General features: G+C 37.2%; 1 protein-coding gene across 2 annotated transcripts in view; it reads right to left on the reverse strand.

The window, feature by feature from the left end:
- Positions 1–18,123, reverse strand: part of ESYT2 (extended synaptotagmin 2) — an 80,360-nt gene continuing 62,237 nt past the window's right edge. Inside the window, exons 14-23 of one of the 2 annotated variants that reach the window (XM_030226770.2) lie at positions 13,563–13,625; positions 11,573–11,647; positions 10,835–10,921; positions 9,929–10,078; positions 8,533–8,921; positions 6,369–6,467; positions 5,703–5,834; positions 4,259–4,364; positions 3,284–3,333; positions 1–3,162 (exon numbers count right to left, since the gene is read on the reverse strand). In XM_030226770.2, the coding sequence (XP_030082630.1) occupies positions 3,117–3,162; positions 3,284–3,333; positions 4,259–4,364; positions 5,703–5,834; positions 6,369–6,467; positions 8,533–8,921; positions 9,929–10,078; positions 10,835–10,921; positions 11,573–11,647; positions 13,563–13,625 (1,197 nt within the window). In that variant the 3' untranslated portion in view covers positions 1–3,116. The remainder of the gene's footprint in view (positions 3,163–3,283; positions 3,334–4,258; positions 4,365–5,702; positions 5,835–6,368; positions 6,468–8,532; positions 8,922–9,928; positions 10,079–10,834; positions 10,922–11,572; positions 11,648–13,562; positions 13,626–18,123) is intronic. The other variant, XM_030226773.2, reaches the window with a different exon arrangement.

The following is an 18,123-nucleotide window of genomic DNA, read 5'->3' on the forward strand; positions in this document are numbered from 1 at the left end:
TTCCATACGAACCATTTATTGAATAAATACATGCATCATAATGTAGAATTACATGAGCAAAAAAGGCAATCTGTACAAAATTGATTACCCTTTGTTCTCATTTTAACTCTCACCATTTGCTGCAGCTCTGATAAAGGATTCAAGACAAAAAAATTAAAACTCTTTTAGTCCACCTCCAAGTGATATGCATGCTGATTTGAGTTTGAGTTATACCACTGCTATAGTTAAGAAAGCTGGTTTTCTTGTCAGTGAAGCAGAGTAATTCTAAAAACAGTTTCAATAGTACAGAACATGTGTTGGTACATACAGGTAACAAAGCTTATTTTTTAACCATTTCTTAAACATCTTCATATGTTCATATTTTAAGGCACAGGATAAACAAGAACTACATGAAAAGCTATCAGTTGACATTGAATAAATGACTTGATAATGAGGTGCAATTTTTGCCCAGAGGCAAAATTGTCCTTCCTGCTTCCACATAAACGGAACAACTGGATTTGGTAATACAAAAGTTGCATCCACTACCCAAAGAATCGATCTCATCTAGGCACTCACAGTCTGATCCAAATTCACTCAGGAGAATGTTTCTGAAGATCTGGCATCCAGAACTGATTATATACTCTGGGAATTCTAGTTGCTGAATTGCAGTGGACAGTTCAATCTCTTCATTTCAGATTCCTAAATGGAAAATGGGATCTCAAGAACCAATCCCTAATTTTAGGTAGTGGGCTATTTTGAAAACCTGCCCTATATTCTTTATTCAATTACTCACTTTGTGCTATCCTTTCACATTTGCCTGAACACAGCATTATTTTCCACCTTGAAACTTTAGAAGACAGAAATGTTTTTTGTTCAAGTGCAGTTTTCTGTCCCCAGACTTCACTTAAGACTTGGAACACTGAACCAGTTTAACACCCTATTTTTTGGCTTCAGATCAAACTCTGTACAGTCACTGGCCAAGATGTAGAGCAAAAATCCTTCCACCTCAGACTGAACAAAGGCAAAAGACAATTATGTTGAACTGCCACTCTTAGACCTCATTTATTCAGATTAGCATTTGGTTTCTGCATTTTCATTGCATTAAGAACAATTCTCTGTCTTTCCATTCTTAAAATCTTAATGGAGAACTAGCAAAGAAAATATGTATTTCATAATATATTTTATAATAATAGATGAGTGAATATATAGCTACTCATACATCCCAATATACAGGGAAGCCTTCAAATGGAAATGTTTTCTTACAAAGAATCTCTATTGCCCAGCCCAGTAACAGCAGTTACAGTACAATTTACAATGTAAGATTGTTTGATAAAATTGTCATGTATAAAACGTGGCAATGAGAAGGCCATCACTGTATACAGGTGTATGGTGCAGGTCACACATAACCATAACAAATGTTCATGTCAAATTGAATTTAGACAAACTTAAATTTTTAGACTTGAAAAAGACAAAAAGCTACATCTATGGTAGGCACTTTGGTACATCTAGTAATGTAGACAAATTCTACATCTAGAGTTAAGGTTCTGTCAGTTTTCTTACAATAAAGCTAATTTCAGGAGTTTATCATTCCACATTAAAATTCTTTCTTGGCTGAGACATCATTCTAGAATCTTAGCTAAATAATATACTTTGTCTAATTGCATACTTCTCCAAGGATGAGGACACTGGCTTTGCAAAATCCAAGCTGTTCTCTTAGATTCTTAATGCACATTTTTCTAACAGTCTGAAAAACTTACCAGAAAAAGAAAAATCAGTTCTGAATACAAAAGAAAAAAAAAAAAAGGTCCCATAATTCATAAAATTAGAGTTATGAGCTCAGCTGATGGGGCTGATAGTCTCCCTTCAGATCCTGCCTGCCTGGATCAGTCTGTGCTGACTGCTGCCTCCTGCCCAGCCCACAGCAATGCTTCAGGAGAAGGACAGCATTGCTCAGAAACCTGCCTGGACCACTGATGTGCAGTTTGTTCATGCACCAAACACACTAAGCAGCAATGAAGCAACTGTCAAAGACAGTCAATTTCATCTCAGTTCCCCACTTTCTTACCTACTGCTGTTCATTTGAGGATTACAGAAGGTATCACAGAACATACTATTTTAGCACAGTACTGTGTAATAAAAATAACATATGTCTTGTACATATGCCTACTATATGAACTTAACTTGCAAGCTGATTTGTCTACTTATAAATCAGTGAAACATGGTGGTAGGGACAGTTTAAAATGGTTACACATCTTTATAATACAGAAAAATCCATGTCCTCATACCTTCAAAAGATTACATGTCTAGTACTCCAGAGTACAGGAATAAATAACGAAATCCAACTGAACCTGTATAATAAAACTGTACTGTTTGTTATGTTTACACCATTTCATGAAAACTCAGATTTAGAAACTGTTATTTGTGGACCTCATCCTCTATTTATACAATATTTATAGAATTCTCATTTTTATTTATAATATTCTATAGCATGATTTCCCAATAATACATTTATATATAAATATTAAAATGTTAATGTTTTATACATTTTAAGCTAGCCCCAATGGGCCAGAAACACAATAAAGTAAAAATGTTTTTCTGCAGTTTCTTTTTGCAGAGGATCACAAAATGATTAAGACCATTGTGCTGCAAAGACAAAAGAGATTCATCTGAAGAAATTAACATGCATTTAGAAGAAAATAGCTGTATCCTTTATCTAATTTTCTTCTGAATTCAAACCAGCATGAAAGAATTATAAAAAAATAGTATATATTTACATGGTACAGTATACCTTGGTGAGATATAAAACAAGGCAGGAAAACAGCAGAACATGTCCTTTTCACTTTCTAATAGGTACAGCCATCATAAAGATCAATTTAAACACAAAAGGTTACTTCACTGTACTATTGCACATTACAGTAACACATAGAACTGTTTAGCAAAATAAAATAAAAAGTTTAACAATGAGGATGGCTATGTCTACATAAAATGACAAAGTGTTATAAAATTATTGGGGAAGTGTCTAAGAACTAAATCAGTAAAGCTATAAAAATAACATTGGTACATCTCTGAAAACAACGCGTTAAAAATATATAAAGGTTGGCAAAATTATGTGTGAGGAATTCCTGGTGTCCATGGGCCTAACTTGCACCCTGTGGCCTTGTACCATCCTCTGTCAAATCATACCTGAAAAAGAAAAAAACAAAGGATTGGTTTTGAACATTTAGCATGTGTTATTAAAACTATTATAAACACAGTAGTTGTTAGCATATAGTATTATTATTAATAAAAGAAATGTTATACTTACCACTGGGTCCAGCCTTTAGCAAGTTCTTCAGATGCCAGAGGTATCAATAACTGTGGAAAGTTAAATTACCAATCAATGCACTGTGTGTGCCTTTCATTCTATTTCTATTAAAGATCAAATCTGACAGTCCTGTCAACTACAGTGTAAGCAATGCCATTGGTAAATGATGTATTTTATATCCTTGTCATCACAGCTCTCTGCTGCCTGCCTAAAGTTTCAAGTTGCTGTTTTTGACCTTAAAATCCACACCCTTTGGTGGCAGAGTCCCAGAGCACCTCACAGCATGGCAGTGGCAATTAGCAGATACTAAAAGCCTTCCAGATGAACAGGACAATTGAGGACACTGCTCACCATGAACTGACCATGATTCTGTATCTCTCATCCTCTTCACAGAGCTCAAATATGGCAATTTGAAAGGGTGTAGGAATTTACTATTCCTTTTCCAATGGTGAAAAGGATTTTTGATGCTCCAAATCACGTGCGTAGCAAATCGGGTGATTTAATGTGTGCCTATAGAACACTGAAGTTACAAACACAGCAGCTGGTGTTGGCATTGGGAATGTCTCCACTAGCAGCTCTTCCTCATGGATTTTACAAACTGGGAATTTAATTACTTGTGTGTTTCCCTAAGTACTCATTTGTCTTTCCAGTTTTGTCAGAACATTTTCTGAAATATTGCCTGGTTTTTACTGGTTCTTTCCTTTCTCTGACAGCATGATGAATAAGTTCTGACAAGCACATTTCTTTTGTTACTGGGAACTTAACCACTCTAGAAGAGATTACTGCCTCATCTTTTTAAGTCTAGCTCTGCAGTTTGTTCCTTACCTTACTGAAGCCTGTAATCTCAGGCACCTGTATTTTTGAAAGCTTCATACCTGAATCAGGCTTCAATCAACACTAACTCATATGTTAAGAGGATTTTTGTTTTATATAATAACAAGCTGTATTGACAGAATTTGCTTATTGTCAACTTACTTTGCCAAGCAGCCCTTTATCTTTGGACAAGAATCCACCACTGTTCTTCACTGCTACATCTAGTGTTCTTCTCTGTACTTCAGGCAGGGAAACACTGAAATCAAACCTGACAGGCAAAGAGATGCTTTAGAGAGAATTCTGTACCAGAGGTCCAAGTTCAGTTCCTACAGCTAAACAGCCATTCAAATCAAAACCAAACTCTCTCCCTCCCCAAATTAAAAAATGAGGTCTGAGACAAATGAAGAAAAAAAATTCCAATGTTTTGCCTAAATTTTTTCTTAAAAACTGTGATCAATATCAACATCAAATGTTTGAGACTTCTGTTACCTTTGGCCTCTAGAGGCCACTGGTAAAACAAAACAAACACATGAACAAGACAAAAGGAGGCAAAGCTCAAGCACTGACTCTAGAGAAAAGAGAGTGCGGAATCCTACTGTACTGACAGCTTGGTATTAGCATTTTCCAAAAGGAAAAGATTGGTCAGTCTTACTGATCCTTGGTACTTGATAATCAGAGCTCATTTTCTTTCCTGGCTGGTTAAAGAAAACTATCAAAGACAGCTCTTTGCTAGAGCTGAAACTTTGACAAAGTCAGGACAAGGTTACACCACAACCTCCATCTGTTTGTCACTACAGTTCTTAAACAGCTTTATTGCTTTGCAATACATTTTCCTTGGAAAGGCACAGTGAAATAAATCTATTACCTGCAATGAACAGGAGAGAGCTGCACTACCAAGAAAATCTGCTGGAGCCTCTAACTGATGATTTACAGATTTGACAGAAGGGACTGAAGTGGTGTTTTCCCTGAATTCATTTGCTGTCAGTAGAGAAAGGTCTTTATTGAAAAGCAATGGGTGGGAGAGTAAGGGGCAAACATGTGAGGGAAACTACTTTCAAAAAGGTGAGTGCAAGGATAAGGATTTTTATGCAATATAATATTGCACAAGCTGTTACAACTTCCAACATATGGGCCGGGATATAATCTACAAGGAAATTTCCTGACTCCCTGGATGCTGAGAAGTGCCACAGAGTGACTGAGCAATGTGACCATGCACAGGCACTGGCTGGCAGCATCAGCCAGGCACTCAGCCAGCCAAGCTTTCTGGCAGAAAGGGAGATCAGCAGCACTGGCCAGCTAAAGGCACTCGTGTTCTCACCACCTGCCAGGAGAGCAAATCCTGCAGCTGAGCTACCAGCACAGGAGCATGGAATTGGTGTAGGAAGGCAGGAAAGACAGAAGTGGCTGCTAACAGCAAGAAGGGCTGTAGTGATAACAGGGAATAGAAGGATAGAAGAGCTATTACAGCAGAAGAGAAAGGTGTGATCAAGTCTAATGCTGTCAACCAGGAACTGCGACAGCTCACCCTTCAGTAAGCACAGAAATCTTGATTTGACAACTTTGTAATTACATGATACAAAACTACTACACATAGTTTAGAACCTACATTTGATCAAACACTGGGTTTAATGTCTTCTTTGATACATGTGTTTTTCTTCTTCCTGACCGTCTCTTATCAGGCAATAAATACATTCGCACGTAGGGATCAGATCCTTCCTCAGAAAACGCTATCAGATTTCTGGGAAAGTGAAAACCAGGGAAAAGCACTTAGAAAATCAACAAGACATTGCTGAATATAAATGTCTACACTACCACCACTTAATTTAGTACATAAAGCAGTTCCCCTGCACAAAATATGGAATGACTTGTACAAGATGAGATGACCAGTAAGCAGAGAGCAGAGGTGGGAATGCAACCTTTCCTAAATTCTAATCTGAAGTTTGGATATAGCTTTTTAGAAATCACGTGTTTTGGTCATTCCACAAAAAAAAATCAGTCTCTTGGAAACAGCTTTCAGATACTGCTGATAAAAATCAAAATGTCATTTTCATGTAAAATCTGACAGTGGCATAATAGACAAATATAAAATCAGAGCAAAATCTTCCACAAAGTTTTTCCTGATTCTGAGTACAGCTCTGTATATTTTTTGTATTTATGCATATGTTGTTTTAAAAATAACAAATATTAACAAATCCACTTAAGAGTAAGTCAGGATATGACACACTTTATAAAGAAATATGCCCAGATATGAAATTGTGTACTGTATACTCACCTGCAGGAATGCACCACCACAATCAGTTTGTTTCTTTGTGAACTATGACGAATTGTTAGCTGAATCTGTCCTAATGGAGACTGCCCCAGAGTTGTTCCACTGCAGGAAAAAGCAGAACAATATGCTTAGTTTTTAAAATGCACATTAGAAGTAAGACCTAACTGAGCAGTTTTCCCAGAAATCATGTATTATCCATTTAACTTCTCCAGACCAATGGGAAAGAAGAGAACATGTCTAAGTGTGTGAGCACATCCTCATCAGATTCTTGTGTTTCAGTTCCTTTGCCAACAACTCTGCTCTCCAAAATAGGTCAGGTATTCTTGTCAGTAGGAATATGGGACTTTATTCATTACAAGTAAAGAACTTGCTTGCCTTAAAATAAACATCAAAGCAGCATCTAGGAAATTGGGAATAATAGTGCCAACTGCAATGAAAACCTCAGGCATGGGCCACTCCTATATAAGGCCAGAAGCCAATTAGAAGACCAGCTCATTTTTTTCTAAATTCTCTTATCATAGAAATGTAGATATTCTTAGGATTAAAATAGTGATCATTTAAATCTACTTCCTGTTGTAAAAGCTCAGTATAAATACAACCATTTTACTTTTCTATAGTTTATATCACCATGAAAAAAAGATTAGAAAAAATTTACACTTACAGATCATGTTTAAATAAAAAGCAAGCGCCATATTTAAGAACTTGTGTTTTACAGAATGGCCAGCATATGGAGTTCCCCCATCTCCATGAAGTACTCATTTTAGTTTGTGTGAACTGACTATATTTTCCATATCACACAGGACTGTATGTGCCATATTTGCCATTTCTCAGCCACCTGAAGGATATCATCTTCAAGGGAGAAGAGTGCCTGTTTTGTGAATATCTACTACAAAGTGACTGATCCATTAAAACTGCCAAGTCATTCACTTTAAAAAAATAGAATGAAGATTTAATTTCTGTATTTTCTTAGTTGAAATTAAAAAAAAAATACTCAAAGCACCTAAAAGCATGTGGTCTGCAATAAAGGACCTCATTACCTTAGCTTTACCACACTTACCAAATGACCAAGTATGACATTTCTGCATTGCAATGAGGAGTAGTATTTCAATCTTTATCACAATTAACAAACTCTAACTCAGTTTTGGACCAGGAGAGCCTGACAAAGTCAAGACAAGTTAGCATGGGACTATGAAGATAAATGGGGGTCTGGAGCACATAAGCAGGTGGTGAATTTGTACAAATTGAAGAGAGAGCCAACAACAGACTCAACTGCAGCCCTTCCACTGCCCAAAGCAGATGGAAGACCAAGTCAGAATCCTCATGGCTGTACACAGCGAAATAATGAGACCATAGTCTAGCTGCAGCAAGATAAATTTCAATAGAAATAAGGAAGAACATTTTAAAAGTGGAGTGGTTAAGCACTAGAGTTGCTGAACAAGTTATGGTATCTCAATCCTTGGAGATAACCAAAAGTTGTTTGGACAAGGCCCAAGAAACCTGATCTAACTTTGAAGAGGGATTTGCTTTGAGCAAAGGGATGATCAACCAGAGATTCTGTCCAACCTCTATGACTCAGTTGATTCTATGAACTCTGACAGAGGAAAAGATGAATTGGTACAATCCCTTGCAAATTAAAAAAATAATCTTTTTACTTATATTCACAGAGAAGCTCGATGAATAGGGAATGAATAGTTTCCAGTCCCTTATTCAGAGCAGGATGGCTGTACTTGGTAAGTATAGCTGCCCACTGAGGCAAGTCAAAAAAAATTCAAGAATTTAAGAAAGGATGTCTGCAGCAATCTTCAGTGACTGCATAGTAACTGACTACCCATTTAACATTCTTTATAGCCTAATATCCCTCTGAGTTATTTAAAAAGACCAACTGTTTCCAGTTTAATTAATGCTAATAGGATTCAGTAGTGAAACACGCAACTACTGCCATGAAACTACAAAGTGCTGCTATGAGAAGTGGGGCATTATCTAGCAGACAATCACAATGGTAAGGAACTTCTAATTGCAGCTTCTGTCTGAGACACCAGGAAGAACCAGAAAATCCCAATGGCTGAACAGTACAGAACATTTCTGAAATGTGAACTAAGCGCTCCTGCTTTGGTGACACTGTGTGAAGGAGCTGGGATGTGCTGCAGAAGCCCTCAGCCCCCCGTACTTCTCGAGCTGCCGGAGCCTCTGGCGCAGCTCCTGCGTGGCGATGGGCAGCGAGATGTCCGAGGCGATGCTGGGCGTGGGCTCCTTCACTGACAGGTGGCTGGGGGAGCAGGAGAAGTTGGAGGCGTGGAGGCTGGAGGAGCTGCGGCTCAGATCTGTTGGCCACTGTGGGCTGGCATTGGGAGGCTGACTTTTATCAGCTGTGTCAGTCTTTTTATCACTGTCAGTCACTGGGGATGCTGGAGCGGGCTTGTTTGGATCAGATGTTGGCGAGACAGGAACCTGAGGCTTAAAAGAGGATTTTCTTGCATCTTTGGAGACAGACGGCCTTTTTACTTGGGCTGAGTGTTGATGATCTGGAGATCTTGCCTGCTTTTCAAGAGAAAGGACCTGGATACAGGAAAATGCACATAACGTTACTATTTTGCAGTAAAAGAAACAGGAACAAATGACAAGAATACTGTTTGGTGACAAGATGTTAAATTAAGACACTAAAGCAGGACCAAAACCATTCACAATTGCTAACTCTACACTATGAAATGCTTTACGTGACAAAACACAACTCCACCTTCTTCATGGCAACTGCAGTAACTACAAAACAATGTGAAATTCTCAATCCATTAAGAAATATTCTCCTCATTATTCCCTTCCCATATTCTACCCACTTCTGGTGTAAATGCTATTTACTTTGCAGTTCTAGCCATCTGGAGAGATATTCTGTAATTTTTTCTTCTACTCTTTTGAAATTTAATTTTACATCAGTTTTTTCTCATTACTTGTTCTTACTTTCTCTTTTATAAGTTGCTTTAATTTATTAATGACACATAAGCAACAAAGTGCTTCAGAAAGAAAAATAACAGAAGTGTGACAGTGTTTGCAAAGAAATATAGTACCTTATTAAACCAAGTAATTTAGATGGAGAATAAAGACAACTGACTTTGAGGTTGCAAGTTTTGTTTTCAAAACTCCAACATGTCAGAAGGCCGGTTTGAATTTTTCCAGTACTATGCAGGTACTTCCTTTCCTTATACACTTTACTTTTTAAAACCATCAAAACCTCAGCTCCATTTCTAGATGGAGGCTTTTTCACTGAGCTGTAGCCCACTGGGTTCAAAAGAGATTTGAAGGAATTCAGATTCCAAACATGATTTCCAAGACTAAAACCACAGGAGACCTTGTTTTTAACTAATGCAGGTGACTATTGTTTCATTTTGAGCATTGTACAGTTTTCAAATGGAATATGTTTAAATGAGAGGCTATCTCTGTGCACAACCAAGGACACTTGGCAGGTGACATCAAAGGAAAAGCACTGGCTTCTTCAAAAGCTGGCAGACCAGGAGTCACCACAGCCCTGAATATGCTTTCAGAGGTTTACAATGGGAAAGGTTGTAGAGTACCCTGAGTGCAATCTTCATGTTTATAGTGCTGTTGGGACCAGAGTTGCTCAGGTGGAATCTCTGATGCATAGTCAAATCTTCACTCTCTAGCAACTGGCTTAGAGGCAGCTTGAAGTTGCCCAAAGAACACTGGTGTTGTTCATCCCTCACCTGAAGGAACACACAAATTAAGTCAGTTTGTATCATCTGCTTTGTAAGAATTCAAAGAAAGAAAATACATTTTTATTTAAAAACAAAAATACAAACAATATTGAAAGTAGTTTGTTCTCAAACCGAATTTCCCTGATTTTAAGATTACTTTACATTGAAGGAGGAAAAAACAAATATACTCAATGCCTCATTTCTTCAATATTACCTTCTACAGCAAAAGTAAGACAAAAGAGTAACCACCACATCTACATCTACCAGACCTTTGAACAAAATAACTACAGGGTTTCCAAAGTATGTGAAAATTAATTCCCACAGCTATTAGAGGAAGAGTGACTAAGACAGTCCTCATTTACACTTCAGTCTCTTATAATTATGTAAAGGACATGTCAACATTGTAAAGGGATACAGTATTTGGATAAAGTGAATACTTCTTTGGTATGAGGGAGGAAAGATTCCTCGTTCCAAACTGGTATACCAAATTTACTTTAGGATTTTTTTTTAAATTAGAAAAGACAGCCATTAACTATGTTATTCCTGTGAGAGCCTCGTTATAGTCTTTCTTCCTTTTAGTAGTAAATGGAAATAAACATTTCATTGCCTAGTCTAAAAAAAATACATTCATTATATTTTTAATCATATTCACATTGTATTTATTATTTGTTATTCTTGTTCATTTCTTAACAGCCTTTAATGTGTGACTTTTACTGCTGTAATATCTTAGAAAAGAAAGGTATCTAAAGAGAGGGAGACACATACCTCAACTTCAAGATCTTGTCTTTTGGGATTGTGTACAAAGAAAGTAAAGTTTTCCTCCCATACTGGTTCATTGGTCTTGTATCTAATCTGAAGTTAAGAAAAAAGGAAGTACACAAATATCAAACAGTTTTCCTATAGAGGTGGTGTCAAGAGATGAGCACGTTTTTCATTTTGCCATTTTATATGTGTGCAAAGAAGGTCAGCAAGACTTGGGAAGGGTCTAGAGAACAAGTCTGATGAGGAACAGCTGAGGGAGCTGAGGTTGTTTAGTCTGGAGGAGGCTCAGGGGGAACCTTATTGCTCTCCATAACTCCCTGACAGGAAGCTGCCTTAAAGGAGGCTGTTGCCAGGTGGGGGTCAGCCTCTTCTCCCAGGCAACCAGCAACAGGACAAGAGGACAGAGTCTTCAACTGCACCAGGGCAAGTTTAGGCCAGACATTAGAAAAAAATTCTTCACAGAAACAGTGACTGGGCACTGGAATGTGGTCTCCAGGGAGGTGGTGGGGCCACCATCCCTGGAAGTGTTTAAGAAGAGACTGGATGTGGCCCTTTGTGCCACAGTTCAGTTGATAAGGTGGTTTTAGGTCACAGATTGTAATCCTTGGCTGCTTCTTGCCAATTTCAGTTCTGGTGGCAACTTAGTGTTGTGTATGTGCTCCATGGTTTGGTAGCCAAATGCCAAGCTCACAGACCTACCAAAGGTGTGGAGACAGAGCCAAGTCTAGAGTAGGAACTTACCTTACTCTCCTGCGCCTTGTGTCCAACTGACAGCAAAACAAGTGGGTTGGGATTGCTGTTTATTTTCTTTCCTGACTGGTAAAGAAAAAGCAAAAACTTTGCTTTCAGAATAAAGCAAAACCTCTCCCCTCTGAAACTTAAATGTTTGCATCTTAAAAATACAAATCATATGCATTCTACGACATGCTTCTCTATTATTCTCAGTGTTTTATTCAGCCGGCTGGAATGGCAGACGGGCGAGTAGCTGGTGAACACATCAACATGAAGGCATCCAACTACCTGAATATGCTGAAGCAAAATGCTACTAATAAGCAGGAGTTTTTAGACTCATTTCCATTTTCTTTAAATGAAACTGGTAAGGTGCAAATTCTTATCTTTTAATGAGCATTACAATCCCCAAAGCTAAGGAAGCATAGTTAAAACTGCAAAATGAATATTGCATGCAGATGGAAGATATGAAGAAAGCACAAACTCAGTAACTTTGTATACACTGCTGTAGAACTATTAAATTGGATGTGGTACCCAACATTGATGTTCCCTACTTTTCGGTTTGGGAGAGAAAGAATAGGCACTACAATGTATGTGAGGGATATTTCTACAGTTTACCAAATACTCTTTATTAGAGAATCAACCATCTGCCATATCTGAGCCTTGCTCACCAGCTGTATAGCATTACATCAAACTGTGAAAACAAACATCAGTTTAGAAACAAATTATATATGCAAAGGAACATTCCAACTATATGTTTCTTTCATGAATTTCAATTTAATCTAACAAAAATTCAATTCAGAAAGAAAATTTAGACATGAAAGTTAATCATCTCAAGCAGGTGTTAATGCAGTTTAAAAAGCCTAGAAAATGTAGGATACATGGTTACTTTGAGTTCTACCCTGCAGGAAAATGAGGTATATCAACAGAAAGTTAGTTAAAATCTTCTTAATGCATGTAAGGTCACAATTACAACCAAGTGATTCAAATATTTTGTACTTTTAAATTAAGAAAGTGCATCATTTAGATATCGTTTTTGATCTGAACTTACATTTTGGACAACATACTTCCACTAATAATTCTCAACTTTAATGTGACATACTGCTTAGAACCATACCTTCCTTTAGAAATAAAGCTAAAGCACTCCTTTCTTGGATGAATGCTGCCTTTCCTTTTTTATGATTTTTAATAGAAAAAATATTAAGCTCTCAAATAAAGCTGAATACAAAGGTTTACAGGACAGAAAGCCATATTGCACTGCAACTGATGGTGTTTTAAAATTGTAGGTGACATTATCTTCATTTTTTCTTTTTCCACAAAATGGTGCCTGAAACTTGCTTCATAAAATGATGAAATTACAGGAGTTGACAAAAAGACCCTGTCACTTATGCTGATATGTTAATAGGAATAATTTTAATTCAAATTAAGCAGGTAGCAATGTGCACACACATATAATGCACCTCTAACACCAGGTACTGACAGACTTGTTGAGAGCCTATTAAAGTCTGTCCCTTGCTCAAGTTCCTCCAGCTGAACATTAGCCTTTTACAAGTTTGCCTGCCAAAAAGCTAGCCTAAATTTCTTTAGCAGTCATATAAAAGATGTAAAACCTACTAAAAACATCTAGCAGGAACAGGATTATTCCAAAGCAATCCTTCAGAGCTGAGTGATAAGGCATCGCTCAGTGTGTGAAGATGTCTTAGCTTTCATGTCAGCTTCATTCTTTAGTTACTACTACAAATCAGTTCCCAGCCCTTTTCCCCAGTCTTCTCAAGCAGCCTGTACTCCACCGATCTGTTCTAGAGTTCACATTACCACAGACCACAGAATTTTAACAACATCCTGACACTGGTCTCCTGAAATCAAATTCAAGTGAAACAGAATTACACTAAATATGTATCTGGCAATAGAAATCCCATCCAGGGTTGGAAGCAGTGTTGCAGGCATTCGTGCATTTCCAATTACTTTTGTGACCTTAAATGGACAACTATATTAATGTTACCTTCAGGGCTTTCTGAACAGCAGCCTTCTTCAAGCCATCAGGGTTAAATTCTAATGGATTATTCTTTTAAGTCAGGAGAGAATGAACATAGGAAGGGTTAATAAGACATGCAATGAAGCAATTTCACTAGGTTAATTAATTTATGACACAACAACATAGGACAAAGCAGGGGAAAAAAAATCAACCTAAAAAAAATACAAAAAACCACAACATCTTTCAAACAAAACAAAACAAAACCATGAAGGACCACCACAACAACAAAAAAGTCTGACAAGTTTTTTTTTCCTCTTCTCCTCTGGATATTTTTATTCTGCTTCAAAACTAATACACCCAATTTCCATCTGCTTGTATTTCTCTGCTCCTTTTTTTTAACCTAATAGAGATAATTCACAAAATATTTCAATTCAATTCCTGATGCCCTATGAACTGCCTTCTTAATGATCCTTTTTAGAATTTGTTTGAGCATATTTTCACAACCCAGAAGCTTCTCTGATGATAAGTCAAGTAATTATGCAAAGGAGTCCTTTTATGGGAGAAATTACAACATCTAATTGATAGGGATTTATATCATTATAAAAGTCAGTTCTTTAAGCCTCTTCAGAAAAGTGATGCAAACACTGCATGCTAACTAGAATGAAGGTCTGCTGCTTTACTCAGTTGAATGAAGACATGTAAATACACTAAAAATAGGAATTTAAACTGGCTAAGCAGGACGAAACCTCTGACTGCTTTCCATTAAATATGGAAATTTCAGAATTTTATTTTAAGATTAATATACTGTTCTTTAAGTGACACAATAATGTCCAGAAAAATTTGCATTCAATTCATAAGAAATAATTTCAGAAAGTAAGATTTGGAAATAAAACAGACTTCAAGTTAGTGTACTTATGGCTGGCTTTTTCTTTAGACACACTTTTTTTTTTTCAAGGAATAATTCTTTTTTAGAAGCTGTAGATTGTGGCAATAAAAAATTGCATAGTGGCCTTTTAAAATATTCTGGTTTATGAACAGGAACTGGTATTAATGCTTTGCCAAAAGAAATGCCTTTCTGAAATGAAAATCTGAGTGACTAAAATTTGAAGAGATTTAACCTTTATGCAGAAATACTATTTTGTAGTTTCTTTTGGGATGTCATATACTGCTGTTGGTCAACATATTCCAAAGATTCCTGGCATCCTGCTTGAAAATTTCTATTTCAGAATGAACATACAATATCCAGGACAAAATCACAGAATATTTTGAGTTGGAAGCAATCTACAAGCAGGGAACACCAAGTCCAACTCAAACTTGAGAGAACCAGAAATAAGGTTGGACTATTTTTTGGGGTGTTTTTCTTGAACATTATATTTCTTAAAATAAAATCAAGGAATTTTCCACAGTTATCTATCTGATACATTAGGAACTTAGTACTGTACTTAAAGAACTTCAAAGATGGAGACTGCACACTGTCCCCAGTTGAAACTAATTGAAACTAATTATTCCTCATTGAAACTTATGCTTAACTGGTTTTCATTAGGAAATTTTTAAATGCCCAACAGGTACATTCTTTGCTGGAGTTGAAGCACTGTTCCCTGTTTTCTGACAAAGATAGAAGTGTCACTTTGTTTGCAGCAATTGTGGATTCCCCATCCCTGGAAATGTTCAAGGCCAGGTTGAATGGGGCTTTTGAGGAACCTGATCTAGTGCAAGGTGTCCCTGCCCATGGCAGAGGGGGTGGAAGGAGATAATCTTTAAGGTCCCTTCAAACCCAAACCTTCTGTGGTTCCATGATTTATTTCCTAGGGCAGAAGTCCCTTTCCCTGCTAGTCATGGTTACTGTCTCTCCCATCATCAGTGCTGTGCTCCAGACCTTCAATTGCTACAGCCAAGATCATGGCCTTGGTAATGGCAAAGAGAACAAAAGGCCATGCTTCTCACAGGCTGCATTCCTCTTTCCTACACAGAGCACAGTGTCTTCTTTCATAACAATATGACACAGCATGACTACAAATCTTTTTCTGGAGCAAGATCTCTTTTCAAATCTCTTCCTTTCTATTTCCATCCTACATTTATAAGGATGCAATGATTGTCCTCTACAGAGAAGTACCTCATTTTTTCAAAAAAATTCAAAAATTATTTTGACTCTTAAACTGCAACAAAACTTACTGAACAATTTTTCCTTCCCATTTGTACTTGCATATTCAATACAAATCTTTCCCTTCCTATATTATTATTTAAAGGAATTTTAGAAGTCAAAACCAAACCTATGTGATCATAGATAAGGGCAGGCAACCATTGACTCCTGGATATTGAGCATCTCTCAATTCCTCTGGAATCATAGCAATGATAGGCCAAGAAGGACATCAGCTGGAGCAAATACGTTTAAGCCAGGCCTCAGGGTTCAAGGGAAGGAGCTTCAGGTCCATGAAGGTGGTGGCTGAAAGGCTGCGAGGAAGGAGACTCAGAGGAGGAAAGGGGATACTCAATATAAAAAGGGGAGGTCTTGCTTTGGGAGATGAAATAGTCTTGGTATGGTTCTGAGTGTCTCTGCAGTAATAGGAAAAGAGGATGGGTTACCCAAGAAATCCACTGATAATGACACACCGGAATTCTCTAACAGCCAGTGACATTTGCAGTAAGTCCTCATAACAAACCCATAAATTATACAAGTAACAAAGTGGTTTGTTATTCAGCCAGCTTGATTCAATATGCTTTGGAGAATGACTCATTGCTTCCTTAGACTCACTGAGTGTTGCTTGGGGTATCTCTGAGTGCATCCTCACTGGACCACAAGACAGTCACTACCCCTAAGAGCTCATTTAAATATGGATAATTTATAAATTACACAGACACCAAAACTGTTATAAATTATTGATTATCATTAAACTTGTGTTACTTTTGGAAATTAACACAATTCTTATACATTAACTTCAGTTAAATCAGATGTGCATAGGTGAATGTCTTGGTGTCACAAACCCAGATTTGCAGCAGTGAATAAACTATCTAGAAAGGAACAGAGATCACTCAGAATTTTCCTCTCCCCATAGGAAGTGAGCTCCCATTTCAACACTTCCCCAGTAACTCATGTTCCACATTAGAGACTGAGCTTGCAGTGTGAATGTTTGTGTAACAGCCTATGTTTTAGGATGCCCTGGGAACAAGGGCAGTTCTAGGGCTGCTGGAGCTGCTTTTATCCCTGGGCTACTTCAGACCTCTCCTGTCCCCTGGCCTTCAGCCACACCCCTCCTCCTTTGCAGCCAGATCAGCACCCAGGACACTGCAGAGCCAGGCAGTTCCCAGTGCTGCAGAAGGGAATCCAGACCCAGCTTTCTTTGAACAGCTGCTGTTCCACTCTGCCTCACAAATTGATTCAGGGATTGGAAAGTTTTGTCTGATTTCTAAAAAATATTCTATACAGACAACCTGTCTTAACACTAAGATCCTAAAATCTACAAAAAACATCAGGGCTACATCCTTAATCCAGCATTTTGATTTTTTTTTTTTAAGAATAATTACTTAAAATATATATATGGTATTGGTGTAACTAAAAGAAAGAGCAACTCCTTAACATTTTTAACCAAGATGATGGAACTGTAGGTTATAAATTGTCTCTTTCTCATTCATTATTTTTTAACAAGATTATAGAATGGTTATAACTTTTTAGATACTTTAAAATTAACCTCTACAGAGAAACTAACAGGATTTTGCTGGGCTTTGGAAACATGTTTTAAAATCAAGGATTATGATGTGCCAGTTAAAATTTATCTACACAATCTCCAAAGACAAATCCACCTCTCTCTGGCAAAAAGATACTTATTCTGAACAGATTCTCAGTCTTTTTGAGGTTACAAAGGCTGTACTTCGAGATTTAACTGTGAGACTTAGAGGCTCATCAGTTTTTAATAGTTTTGTAACATTAAATTCAATCAAAAAATATTACTTGTTCGCTCACCCTAGCCTGGATTCTCCCAACTACAGACTAATTTCCAAAAAAGAAAAGGAGCTTGGGAATTTGCAAAACAAGGAGCATCATGGAGTGAGATAGAATTTACAAGGGAATTTAGAGTCTGGGAAGCACAAAGAACTGCACCCATTTTTAAAACAACTTGAACCAGTGTGGAGAGGTTGTAAGTTCTTACAAACATTGAGTGTGTCACCTTTTGCAGAAACTATTGGTTGCAATATTTATTATTTTGATTTCTTTGCAATAAAAGCCAACAATTAACCAGCACGCAGTGTGCTAGGACAGTATTCATTTTATTTCTCAATGAATCAGCAATTTAAGTTAAATGTAAAGAGCTTTTACAACAAACTTATCTTGGGTTTCATCAAAAAACGTTAATTACTTACCCAATGATATGCTGATCAATGAAATTTAAGTAGCCTTTAAAATGCAATAAAAATAGCACAAAAACAATGCACACTTGTTGAAACCATGCAGGAAAACAAATTGCATGCTCTCATTCCACTAGAGTGAGTGGCTTTAGTAGCACTAATCCACACTCTGGCAGAGAAAAGGTACAATACAAACAATACCAGAGAACTCACAAATAGTGCTCTATAGAGTGAGGTAGTGTTTTCA

The sequence above is a fragment of the Serinus canaria genome, chromosome 2, assembly GCF_022539315.1.
Source record: "Serinus canaria isolate serCan28SL12 chromosome 2, serCan2020, whole genome shotgun sequence".
In the NCBI taxonomy this organism is placed as follows: domain Eukaryota; kingdom Metazoa; phylum Chordata; class Aves; order Passeriformes; family Fringillidae; genus Serinus; species Serinus canaria.